This window comes from Schistocerca gregaria, chromosome 1 (assembly GCF_023897955.1).
Source record: "Schistocerca gregaria isolate iqSchGreg1 chromosome 1, iqSchGreg1.2, whole genome shotgun sequence".
Lineage (NCBI taxonomy): Eukaryota > Metazoa > Arthropoda > Insecta > Orthoptera > Acrididae > Schistocerca > Schistocerca gregaria.
The window spans coordinates 260,485,715-260,499,909 of NC_064920.1; the positions used below are offsets into that span (position 1 = coordinate 260,485,715).

Here is a 14,195-nt window from a genome sequence, read left to right on the forward strand (position 1 = left end):
GTGAATCAACGCTACCGTGGCGCGGGGCGCGGACGGCGGAGGGAGCGCGCCGCGGGCGGAGTGTATTTAAATGGGCCGCCGCCGCGACCGAACCCAGTTCCCCCTGAGCAGCCATAGCGTATGTATCTCCGTGCCGGCACGTTCACAGGAGCTCAGTCCGTCAGTTCACCTGATGATGGCGACATGTTTGATCGCCGAAATATTGTACCCGTTGGACACTATAGACCGGCAGTACACCCGTGGATATTTTGATTATCAAATACGCCGGGAGAAACTCAAGAATCACAAAACTTGAAATTGTTTGTTACAACCTGACACATGTACCGATTATTATGTAAGTTACCTCAATAAATATCTATATGATTTCAAAGCTATAAAGTCCTTTTGACTCACTCTGTAAGTCTCTTCCTGAAAAACCACACTGGTCGCTTTGAAGTTCAGCAGACGGTGTAGAACTGGTGCCGCTAGGTCATGTGACCCTCGAACGACGACGTAAGTCATGGCAGTGAACAGGTGTGTGTGTGTGTGTGTGTGTGTGTGTGTGTGTGTGTGCGGCAATAGAACGTATGGAGTCAGTGATATACGACTGATGAACATGGTGACATGACTTAAAGGAGCTATTATTTTACTACGTGCCTAGAACCACATTGCGAACGTGGTTGCACTGTTTATTGGTGTATCAACGCAAATTGTCCAGTGTGTCTTTAAGGAATGGTGTTCCACTCCCAGCCATGTAATGGGTAGTCGTGGTCAACAAAAGATTCCAATAGAGAGGGGTTGGAAATAAGTGTTACGCCTTACCAGCAACAACTGATTTCAAATCCAACAGGAACTGCTGCTGTCAGTTAATGAAGGTTCATTTCCACCAGTTAACCAGCAAACATTGTAAAGGAAATTGAATGCAATGTATATTTGGAGTCAGGTACTTCCGCGAAAGGCCGTTGTGGTCACAGCGGCACATAGAGACACACGTCTTCAATGAGCCAAAGAACACAGAAATTTGTCAGTAGCCGACTGGAAGCATTTAATGTCATCCAAAGAGCCTTGATTTTTGGTTCTTTTCATTTAACGAGTCGTTTAACCCTTTTGGCGCTTCAGTATAAATGGATTAGTAATTTGCCTGAAAACAGCATTTCATTAAGGAAATTGGGAATATCATTAATTTTATTTAGCTCTTAACTGACAAATTTTGTACGCTTAGGGCGATCGGTCGATTTTATCTCTTGTCTAATCACCATTTTGTAGGCATCGAGTCATAATCTTTTATGCAAGTCATTGACTGAAGACTTAATCAAACAAGAGATTTTTTCGGGCTTGTGATGCAAGATTGCCGGATTTCTGCGACTTCGCTTGCTCTTAACTTGCCTGCTCAATGTCCTTCACCACGCTTCCTGTATATCGAAACTGGTGGAACCATCGAGGAATAGGTCGGTCCTGAATAAGTTCTTTGTCATGGATATGTTTTTCGAAAGCGGCGCTGCACAGTAACCACTGATTTAGACTCAGCCTGCTAAAAAATGCAATGTGCCTTCTGTTGCATCGTCAATACACTACTGACATGTGGGTAAAGTGGCCAATTTACTATTTTTTGGCGCATCTTAAGTTCAACGTTTGGTTCCATAAGACAAGATATAAAAAACCTAATTATTTTATCGTCAGTTGAATAGTATTTCAGTATGGTTTGTTCGAAATCCTGGCATACTTTTTGGAATGCCCTGTATATGATTATCATGAAAAGGAGAGGGGAACTTGAAACGTGACGTAAGCGCACTGACGCCCCCTCTCTAACAGAACTGAGGGGGCAACGAGAGTAACGTACGGAAGACGTATCTACAACTGTGTCACATACTGCCACTCCACGAGACACTGATAGCGAGCGTGGAATTTAACCAATGATATTTATCGCACTCTGTTGTGATTGTAAAGTGTATATCATTTCTCCTGTATTACTCGCCTCCCAAGTTCGGTGGATATTAATTTCTTCCGTTACCAGGAATAAAATCAGTTACCACTCTACGTGCAAACACTTTTGAATGCCCTAACGACCTTCACTTCTGTTGCGAGGTCGGCGTTAAATGAGAGATGGAGATTAGATTAGTACTTGTTCCATAGCTCATGAATACGACACTTCGTAATCATGTGTAACGTGTTAGGTTCGTAAAAGGTGTGTATACAAGATATTACATTACACAAAATATTACATGACACTTCATATTTTTCATCTTTTTTGTGGGGGTTGCGGAAATTACCCACTAACTATATCCAAAAATTAATCTAATGAGTAGAAGGAGTTGCCATTAAGAATTTCTTTTAATTTCTTTTTAAATCCTATATGGCTATCTGTCAGACTTTTAATGCTAAAAGGTAAGTGACCAAAGATTTTTGTGGCAGCATAATTTACCCCCTTCTGAGCCAAAATTATCTTTAACCTCGAGTAGTGAAGATCATCCTTTCTCCTAGTGATGTAACCATGTACACTGCTATTACTTTTGAATTCGTTCGGGTTGTTAATAACAAATTTCGTAAGTGAATATATACCGGGTGATCAAAATATCAGTATAAATTTGAAAACTGAATAAATCGTGGAATAATGCACATACAGAGGTACACATGCTTGGAATGGTATGGGGTTTACTTAGAACCAAAAAATACAAAAGTTCAAAAGATGTCCGACAGATGGAGCTTCATCTGATCAGAATAGGAATAATTAGCATAACAAAATAAGACAAAGCAAAGATGATGTTCTTTACAGAAAATGCTCAATATGTTCACCTTCATTTCCTCAACAATAGCTGTAGTCGAGGAATAATGTTGTGAACAGCATTGTAAAGCATGCCCGGAGTTATGGTGAGGCATTGGCGTCGGATGTTGTCCTTCAGCATCCCTAGAGATGTCGGTCGATCACGACACACTTGCGACTTCAGGTAACCCCAAAGCCAATAATCGCACGGACTGAGGTCTGGGGACCTGGTAGGCTAAGCATGACGAAAGTGGCGGCTGAGCACACGATCATCACCGAACGACGCGCGCAAGAGATCTTTCTTGCATATAGCAATACTTTGTTTGTTCTTTTTGGTTCTAATAAAACCCCATGTCATGACAAGCATGTGTGTCAATTTTTACCTCTCTATCTACACTATTCCGTGGTTTATTAAGTTTTCAAATTTATGCTGAGTTTTTGATCACCCGGTATATTGTGAAGCTACAGTGAAGATCTCTAGCTCATTAAATGTCTGCAGGATGATCTTGGATCAGCTCCATCAATTATTCTGATTACACGCTTTTGTGCAATAAACACTCTTTTCTTCAGGGATGAGTTACCACAGAATATGATGCCATACGAAAGCAGAGAATGAAAATAGGTGTGTAAGCTAATTTACTGAGATGTATATCGCCAAAATTTACAATGACTCTAATAGCATAAGTAGCTGAACTCAGCCGTTTAGGCAGATCTTCAGTGTGTTTTTTCCAGTTCACCCCCTTATCAATGCATACACCTAGAAATTTTGAATATTGTACCTTAGCTACCGATTTCTGATCGAAGTCTATATTTATTTATGGTGTCATTCCGTTTACTGTGTAGAATTGTATGTACTGTGTTTTGTCAAAGTTTAATGAGAGCCCATTTGCAGAGAACCACTTTATTATTTTCAGAAAAGCATCGTTTACAATTTCACCAGTTAATTCTTGTCTGTTGGGTGTGATAGCTATACTTGTGTCATCGGCATCGGGGAACATGTACTGAGTTGTGTCTGGAATCACGAGAGATATAACAGACTTGTGGCCGAGCGGTTCTAGGCGCTACAGACTGGAGCCGCGCGACCACTACGGTCGCAGGTTCGAATCCTGCCTCGTGCATGGATGTGTGTGATGTCCTTGGGTTAGTTAGGTTTAAGTAGTTCTATGTTCAAGGGGACTGATGACCTCCGAAGTTAAGTCCCGTAGTGTTCAGAGCCATTTGAACCATATAACAGAGTTACAGAAAGCGCCGTCCTTGCGGCTGCCTCCCAGTAACTGACCGTTGTACTCTGCCACAGACGATCCTGCTGGGTGACAGCGGCGTGGGCAAGACGTCTCTGCTGGTGCAGTTCGACACGGGCCGCTTCCAGAGCGGGTCCTTCTCGGCCACCGTCGGTATCGGCTTCACGGTGAGTCTCTATGCGCTAAGCGCCACCGGTGCAGCAACGCTGCGTTCTCTGGCAGCTCACACGTAAGTACTCAGAGGATGGGAGCTTCACACACTGGGCTACTCAAGGTAGGTATAGGAAGCCAAGACAACACAACAGCTTTCAGACCTCGTCTCTTCTGCAGCAGTAAGCTTTGCCAACGGACTGAGATGTTTCTGCTCTCCAGAAACTCTCTTCTATTTTTGAGTGGTTTCTGACTTATGTATCGACTGTGCGTGGACTCTCACAAGCAGGCGGTAACTACCAATGGTTTTTCAAGTGGAACATCTGAACGGCAGGACATAGCTTTGCTTTAGACAACAGGTAGTTTGTTTTTGAAGCGTTTTCTTATTTATTGTTTATGTGCATACTGTTGTAAATTAGCTTCAAAAGCTTCTGAAGGAACGTGAAGGTTTTGAAAGAATGCAGGTCAATTGATGTTTACCCCAGAGCAGTAGTAGCCCCGAGTTGCCGAGCAGCGGCTTCTGCGCCTCTGTTGCCGTCTCGCAGTCTGCACACTCCACACGTCTGGTCTCTGCTGACAACATGGCAGACTTTCCTGTCCAACGGTCCAGTGTGGAGCTGCAATGTACTTACTCGAAAACAGGTATGCAAATAACTTACCCATTGGTAACATGTACATAGTTGCTCTTTCATAACATTACCAACATGATTGCCTGACAAAATTAACGACTACTGAGTATTGAATATGATGTTGTGCCATAATTACACTACTGGACTACTGGTCATTAAAATTGCTACACCAAGAAGAAATGCAGATGATAAACGGGTATTCATTGGACAAATATATTATACTAGAACTGACATGTGATTACATTTTCACGCAATTTGGGTGCATAGATCCTGAGAAATCAGTTCCCAGAACAACCACCTCTGGCCGTAATAACGGCCTTGATACCTCTGAGCATTGAGTCAAACTGAGCTTGGATGGCGTGTACAGGTACATGTGCCCATGCAGCTTCAACACGATTCCACAGTTCATCAACAGTAGAGACTGCCATATTGTGACGATACAGTTGCTCAGCCACCATTGACCAGACGTTTTCAGTTGGTGAGAGATTTGGAGAATCTGCTGGCCAGGGCAGCAGTATAACATTTTCTGTATCCAGAAAGGCCCGTACAGGACCTGCAACATGCGGTCGTGCAGTATCCTGCTGAAATGTAGGGTTTCGCAGCGATCGAATGAAGGGTAGAGCCACGGGTCTTAACACATCTGAAATGTAACGTCCACTGTTCAAAGTGCAGTCAATGCGGACAAGAGGTGACCGAGACGTGTAATCAATGGCACCCCATACCATCACGCCTGGTGATACGCCAGTATGGCGATGACGAATGCACGCTTCCAATGTGCGTTCACCGCGATGGCGCGAAACACGGATGCGACCATCATGAAGCTGTAAAAAGAACCTGAATTCCTCCGAAAAAATGACATTTTGCCATTCGTGCACCCAGGTTTGTCGTTGAGTACACCATTGCAGGCGCTCCTGTCTGTGATGCAGCGTCAAGGGTAACTGTTGCCATGGCCACCGAGCGAATAGTCCATGCCGCTGCAGACGTCTTCGAACTGTTAGTGCACATGGTTGTTGTCTGGCAAACGTCCCCATCTGTTGACTCAGGGATCGAGACGTGGCTGCACGATCCGTTACAGCCATGCGGATAAGATGCCTGTCATCTCGGCTGCTAGTGATAGGAGACCGTTGGGATCTATCACGGCGTCCGTATTACCCTCCTGAACCCAACGATTCCATATTCTGGTAACAGTCATTGGATCTCGACCAACGCGAGCAGCAATGTCGCGATACGATAAACCGCAATCGCGATAGGCAACAATCCGAACTTCATCAAAGTCTGAAACGTGATGGTACGCATTTCTGCTCCTTATACGAGGGATCATAACAACGTTTCACCAGCCAACGCAGGATAACTGCTGTTTGTGTATGAGAAATCGGTTGGAAACTTTCCTCATGTCAGCACGTTGTAGGTTTCACCACCGGTGCCAACCTTGTGTGAATGCTCTGAAAAGCTAATCATTTGCATATCACAACATCATTTTCCTGTCGGTTAAATTTCGCGTCTGTAGCACGTCATCTTGGTGGTGTAGCAATTTCAATGGCCAGCAGTGTATTACTTACCATTAATCGCAAATGTATTTTTAATTATACACCGTTCGCCCAGGAAGCTCTGAGACGAGTTTATTCCTGGCGTGTAGTCGATGTCAGCGCAGTAACTACGGTGTGAGCTTGTGCTGTAAATACTAGATGGGCTTACACCAATCAGTTGTTAGTGGGCAGTATTAAGCAGTAGGCATGCGGTGGTACAGTGTAATGATGTATCATAAATAGCAAAGGAGCAACATCTATGAATCTTAAGTGTAGCTAATAACGTTACCTTCAACAACTTTACACCTTTGGCGCCAAAATTATCTATAATGACGGGTGCAACTTTCCCTCCGTCTCTTTCCTATATGCGTACAATACAACATTTCAGCAAACCACACGTGTATCTAAAACTTCACGACCGTACAATGGTTCTATTACACACGTCACACCTGCTGGTAATTTCGGTTCCACATTCATCCATGGGGATTTTCCGGTGCTTTTCAACACGCAACCATGCGAATCGAGCCTTAAAGCTATTGATAGTGGTTTAAGTAGACGTCCTGTATGCTAGACACTCCTCACTTCGGATCAAAATTGACAACATTTCGTCTAGTAGGAAAGTCTTCCCACTCAGTTCCACTATACGTTGTCGAAGGTCAGCCATGGCATGATTTTGATACAGAAAATCTAACCCTAGAATCACGTCGTATCTCTCGCTTACTTGAGATACGACTCCCACGTATTGCCTAAACTTCGTTGTCCAACCACTAAATTCATCACTACTGACTCCAATGGTCGCACGTCATTATCCCCTATCCAAAGTTAATAATACCATGTTTTGTTCCACTGCCTCGTAAGCACCAATTTTCTTGAGAGTAGGCCCATCAGTCCGGAACCGCGCTGGTGCTACTGTCGCAGGTTCGAATCTATCCTCGGGCCTGGATGTATGTGATGCCATTAGGTTAGTTAGGTTTAAGTAGTAAGTCTACGAGACTGATGACCTCAGATGTTAAGTTCCATAGTGCTTGGAGCCATTTGAACCATCTTGAGGCTACTGACACATGTGCTCCTCTGTCCAACAATACTTCATAGTCTCCTCCATCCAAAACACTCAATATGGCTTATTTCACCTCTGCATTCGTTCTCACTGAACTTAATCCTACCGGAAACTCCTGTCGGCAGCCGTGTGGCTCCTCTTGTAATTTTAACGGACGCTTCCTATTCCCTGCACTACCTCTGCCATTATCCCTGTAACCTTACAGTTGACCAAAGCCTCCTCTGCTGCCGTTTCCACCAAATTATTGGCGACCCCTGTTATGCCAGTTCTTGTGTGGTTTCCATAATTGGTAACGTTCTCTTTATACACGTTCCGTTCGACCGCAACGAAAACAATATTCGATGTAAATACCTGTTTCAGCTCTCTTATTCCTATCGATCCATCGCTTTCTTCGTGTTCCAAAGCTAAACTAACCCCTACATCAAAATCCTTAAGCGCCCCCCTGTGTACTCTCCTAGACGTTTTCGGTATCAAACCCCTTAAACCATCGAGCTCTCTTTGCTCAGCCTCTTGCAGCACCACTTTGTTTACCTCTTCGTTTAATGAGAGCTCGTACCTGTTAACCTCCATTTTCCTAATTCTATCCGTAATGTCTCCCACTGCCTCATTACGTCTCGTAGATATCGTCCCTAACTGTTCGTAAAAAGCCATGAGCTATTATGCCTTCTGTGTCTTTGTTCCAAACTCTATCTTCACTGGTCAAACGATTATGCGTTTCGCAATGCTTCTGTGCACCTTGCGAATAATTTAGCTTCTCCTGACAAACGTCACCTTGCGATCGACAACAACTGTTCATCTGACCAACCCACTACATCAGATGATGTGTTAAGATCCTCTATAAATGCTAACACATCCTCAGACCTCTACCGAGAACAGTTAAGCAACCAAGTTACTTCTTCTCTTTAATCATGAGCAACCTGGACACTCTACATTGCCTTGCCGTGTGCTGAAAACCGTTACAAGTAAAGCAGTTCCGCTACTGATTCAGCACAAGGAGCAGAATGCCAGAAAAAAATTACAATGAGTGCAACACATAAGTGCTAATAATTCATCAATACCATTGCTCCTAAAATGCGACAGATTCACTGGTTCCTCTGGTTTCATAAATTTAACTTTCATAAAATCATGCCCTTTAAACTACAACTCCATGATCACCACAATACAAGAGCAATAGAGTCTCACTCACCCCAGTGACGATGTGTCTCGAATGACGTGCTTCAGGGCTTGCACGCTCTCTGCTCTTGTCTGCTGCAATTTCGGCCCTCTGGACACAACTCTTTATGGACCACCTCTGTAGGGGTGGTTGTGTGTGTGTGTGTGTGTGTGTGTGTGTGTGTGTGTGTGTTTGTATGTGTGTGTAGTAGTGATGTAGGTGGTGGAGAACCGGTGGAAATGGTGTGGACAGTTCAATAATCTAACTTTAATATACTTTCAGTCCTGTATGAGGCAGAAACACCTCTCCTCGTGAGCTCTGGATCTGCCGTCGGCTGCTGTTAGAAGCCTAGCGATGCGTCAAGACTCCAGCCCGGCGGCAAAGGCAAAGCCATGGCTAGTTGTGACAGCAGCGTTTCCCGGCAGAGCAGCAAACGAGGTGGTAGTCCCACTGCTCTTCGTTACGTGGTGGCAGAGGAGGGTCTCGACCTGCGCTCCTTGGATAGGCAGAAGACGGCGGCTGGCATTGTAATGCTGAGTTCCTCCCCGACCCTCAGCATCGTCGGCAGCAGGCAACGGCAGTAGGTTGGTGAGACTGTGGCATCAAGTCCCGTGAATGCCCCAGTCCTGTTGTCGAACTGGAGGCTTCATCTGGCGCTGCCCAGTTGTCTTGCATTCCGGAGGTGCTCCTGCGTCATGGTGCGGCTACTCACTGATGACCCCCGAATCGAATGGCATCCGGTCCGCAAATTTAGTCTCATTTATACTCCATTACTGCACACTTGTGTCACTAAAGCCTGGTGCCTAGTCATGCCGCCTGTAACAAAGGGACTCGCTCGAGTGTGGTGGGAACGACCCGCTTACGACACTCATTCTCTTAAATGAAGGAACGACCCGCTTACTACACTCATTCTCTTAAATGAAGGAACGACCCGCTTACTACACTCATTCTCTTAAATGAAGGAACGACCCGCTTACTACACTCATTCTCTTAAATGAAGGAACGACCCGCTTACTACACTCATTCTCTTAAATGAAGGAACGACCCGCTTACTACACTCATTCTCTTAAATGAAGGAACGACCCGCTTACTACACTCATTCTCTTAAATGAAGGAACGACCCGCTTACTACACTCATTCTCTTAAATGAAGGAACGACCCGCTTACTACACTCATTCTCTTAAATGAAGGAACGACCCGCTTACTACACTCATTCTCTTAAATGAAGGAACGACCGGCTTACTACACTCATTCTCTTAAATGAAGGAACGACCCGCTTACTACACTCATTCTCTTAAATGAAGGAACGACCCGCTTACTACACTCATTCTCTTAAATGAAGGAACGACCCGTTTACTACACTCATTCTCTTAAATGAAGGAACGACCCGCTTACTACACTCATGCTCTTAAATGAAGGATAATTGCAGAATGTGGTGCTAAACAACGTGGCACTACACAAAACTGGCGCTAATAGCATAGGCACATAGGGAACACACACGACACAAATCTGTAAGTCCATGGTATTGGTGATAAATTGAGAAAACCATCCCAAGCACATGAGCAACAAAACGCCACTCACTGTTTCCTGTGCATATACCCCGACTTCAGTATGGGATATGATCACCATGCACACGTAGACAGGCCGCATAACGGGCTGACATACTCTGGATCAGGTGGTCGAGCAGCTGCTGGGGTATAGTCTCCCATTCTTGCACCAGTGCCTGTCGGAGCTCCTGAAGTGTCGTAGCGGTTTGAAGACCATACGTCGACCGACAGCATCCCAGACGTGCTTGATGGGGTTTGGGTCTGGAGAAGAGGCAGGCCACTCCATTCGCCTGATATCTTCTGTTTCAAGTTACTCCTCCACGATGGCAGCTCGGTGGGGCCGAGCGGTATCATCCATCAGGAGGAAGGTGGGACTCACTGCAGCCCTGAAAAGGCGGCAATACTGGTGCAAAATGACGTCCTGATACACCTGACCTATTACAGTTCCTCTGTCAAAGACATGCACTGGTGTACTTGCACCAAGCGTAATCCCACCCCACACCATCAATCCACGACCTACATACAGGCCCCTTTTAAGGACACTGAGGGGTTGGTATATGGTTTCTAGTTCACGCCAGATGAAAACCCGTCGAGGATCACTGTTCAGGCTATGCCTGGAATCGTCCGTGAACATAACCTGGGACCACTGTTCCAAAGACCAAGTACTGTGTCCTTCACACCAGGCTTTACGGGATCTCCTGTGACCAGGGCTCAGTGGAATGCACCTTGCAGGTCTCTGGGTGTTTGTTCAGTCGTCTGTAGACTGTGTGTCTGGAGACAACTGTTCCAATGGTTGTGATAATGTCCCGAGCAAGGCTACTTGCAGTACTCTGTGGCCGTCCGCGGGCACTGATGGTAAGATATCGGTCTTCTTGTGGTGTTGTACTCTGTGGACGTCCCGTACTGTAGCGCCTAGACACGTTTCCTGTCTGTTGAAATCGTTGCCACAGTCTTGAGATCACACTTTGTGGCACACGGAGCGGTCCGTGCAACGACCTGCTGTGTTTGACCAGCCTCCAGTCGCCCTAGTATTCTGGCCCTCATAACGTCACCAATATGTATTCTTTGAGCCATTTTCAACACACAATCACCTTTAACACGTCTGAAAACGTCTGCACACTTCCTCGCTGCACCGTACTCTGACATGCACCAACACACCTCTGCGTGTGTGGACTCCTGTCAGCACCACCGTGCGCGACCGTAGGTCAAATGCACCGCATGGTCATACTCAGAGGTGATTTAAACGCGCAAACCGCCCACCACAGCGTTGCTTCACCATGTATCAGCATTATCCTTAATTAATGAGCATGAGTGTACATCGTTCTTTGCTGCACAGTACGGTTTACCACTGCGCCCATTTATCCTTCCCTCACTTGTGCATCTGTTATCGTGTCCGACACGACAACATAGCATCGCTGACGGCCACCACTGTTACTGAAATACACTGCTGCGTGCTCCATGCTACATTCAGTCACTTTCGCTAAAGATTTAATACTTTTACCTAAAATTATGTGAGTGCCACTGCAACATACTGTTGATTATTAATTTCTCTCTGAAGTTTACTGTTGTTTTCAATACAATAACGGACAACGCTATTAACATATGCACTGTACTAGTTCAAACGAAATTCAAATAACCATGATATGCTTGAAACGAAAGTCTATTTTAATGAAACGTAAGGCATCTGTAGCAGCAGCATCGTAGCTGTATCAGCACAGATCAGGAAGATATTACTAATTCTGGGCTTGAAACGGACTGTATTTACTTGTTGTCTTGTGTCACAATGAAGTACTATGGAAATCTGGTAACTGATAAATAAATTCTCCATATTTAATTCGATCTGACTGCTTGTAACTCTGTCACGAAACGGTTAAAAATGTATGCATCTGGTAGATTGGAACCGGAAACAAAGCAGCCCTCACTTCACAGGCAAACATTTTACCTCACAGCTATTCAGAATACTGCAACGTTGTGATCTCCCTTATTCTGCGCGTTGTCGTGTAGTTGAAACTTACACACAGGAAGAGTGCTATGAATGTTGAGGTCTAGTATCTGATTATCTATCCTATTTATACTATAGTGCATAGCATTTTCCGTTGAAGATGAGACCGTATTTGGTGGTAGTTATTAATACGAACTTTGTAGATCTTTTGTTAGATGCATTATTAACCCTGAGTTACTATAGATATATCGTGGGGGTTTAGTGGACCCAAAATTTATTAGTATCTCTATTTACTTTGGTTCAATTTTTATGGTAATTGTGTTATACACTTTCATTTCAGCTTGTTTACAACTGCTTTGGTTCAAATGGTTCAAATGGCTCTGAGCACTATGGGACTTAACTTCTGAGGTCATTAGTCCCATAGAACTTAGAACTACTTAAACCTAACTATACTAAAGCCATCACACACATCCATGCCCAAGGCAGGATTTGAACCTGCGACCGTAGCGGTCGCGCGGCTCCAGACTGTAGCGCCTAGAACCGATCGGCCACCAAGACCGGCTTCTTTCTACAGTTAACATAACCTGCTACTTGTCCAGCCCCGACTTCAGCTATTTCTACGTTTTTTGTGTAATTAATAATTTAAATTATTATTTTATGATTCATGTTGTTCCTTGCTACGATTAATGTTGTATAACGTTGGTACATAACATTTGTACGTAATAAACAGATTATTTTCCTTCTTCATTGCAAAAATTTTCTAATACCTACTTTTCTCGCATCTTTAGATTTCCATCAGCGACTTTCCTGTCGTTTAATAGTTTCCGTGCATATTCAGAGAGGTTTTTAGTTTACAACACAGAATTGCGTTGAATAGAATTTTATTATAATTTTACTAGTACACTTCTGTTGAGGACGATGCCATTGTAAAGAGGCTGAGATGAAGGGACTGATACTAGAGAAAACAGTAGAAAGACTGATAGCTGTAAAATGAGGGGGCGTCAGATGCCTCGTCAGGCACCTACCAACTAAGTTATCCGCATCTTGAAGCGATGACAATTTTTCTGTCATTATATTCCGTTATTAACTCAAAAGTACTTCTGTCGATGCAGAGTAAACGTTAAAAAAGCTTGCACAGAAAGGAGCAGAGAACTTCACCGACATATACGTGACATAGTCAGCATTGTTAGGATAACAAACTTTTGCTCCGCATTAATGACACTACTATTACAGTGTGTTGACATAACCTACGGTGCGCACGCAGTGTTGTTTTTTCGGTTTTAATGAGACACGCCAAGCGAATAGCTTAATACCGTTTTCGTGACATGCTGACAATGATATAATGAGTCTGTGATGTTTTAACATGAAAACGCACGAGTATGAAGCTTGTGATATTTACTCGGTAAACTGAGACGCGAAATAAAGCGCGTCTACATTTAATGAAGCTGTGAGCAGCATGTGTCATTTAATAGTTTCTGCGCATATTCAGAGAGCTTTGTAGTCTAACACATAGAACTGCGTTGAATCGGTATTTGTTGAGTTTTTACTAACGAGTATTAAAGATCCAAAAAGTGTTCAATGCTTGTATTATCTCGGTATGTGATGGTGAGCCAGCAAGTATTTATTTAATTCGTATATTGTCAGATCAGATAACCCGAGCTTTCGGATACATTCGTGCTGCAGCTAAAATGCCGCGAATTGGAGCTCCCCCTGCAATAAAAGTGGTGTTACAGCCATTATTTCTGGGATTTCCTGTTCCGACTGGGCGCAGGTCAAGAAAAACTGTTAGTTACACCCATGGAACCATTGTATTTCTTAAGATTTACTAAGCATGGAGTACATACAAAATTCTATGCACACATGAAAAAGTAATAGTCAAAATAATAATAATAATAACGATGATAAATTAGCAGAATTGGTGATGGACAGCCGTCCGGAGTGGCCGTGCGGTGCTGGGCGCTACAGTCTGGAGCCGAGCGACTGCTACGGTCGCAGGTTCGAATCCTGCCTCGGGCATGGGCGTGTGTGATGTCCTTAGGTTAGTTAGGTTTAAGTAGTTCTAAGTTCTAGGCGGCTGATGACCTCAGAAGTTAAGTCGCATAGTGCGCAAAGCCATTTGGTGATGGACACACCGTTCAAGGTGGTTATCTGAATTTGTGGGCTCAGTGGGCCGTGCACGGAAATGATGTTCATTGGAGATGCTGCAGTTT

At 44.2% G+C, this 14,195-nt stretch overlaps 1 protein-coding gene across 1 annotated transcript in view; it reads left to right on the forward strand.

Moving 5' to 3' along the window:
• The window catches only part of LOC126339596 (ras-related protein Rab-37), an 871,353-nt gene that overhangs the window by 399,253 nt on the left and 457,905 nt on the right, over nucleotides 1-14,195 (forward strand). The window contains exon 4 of the mRNA XM_050001644.1: nucleotides 4,038-4,148. Within this exon, the coding sequence (XP_049857601.1) occupies nucleotides 4,038-4,148 (111 nt within the window). The remainder of the gene's footprint in view (nucleotides 1-4,037; nucleotides 4,149-14,195) is intronic.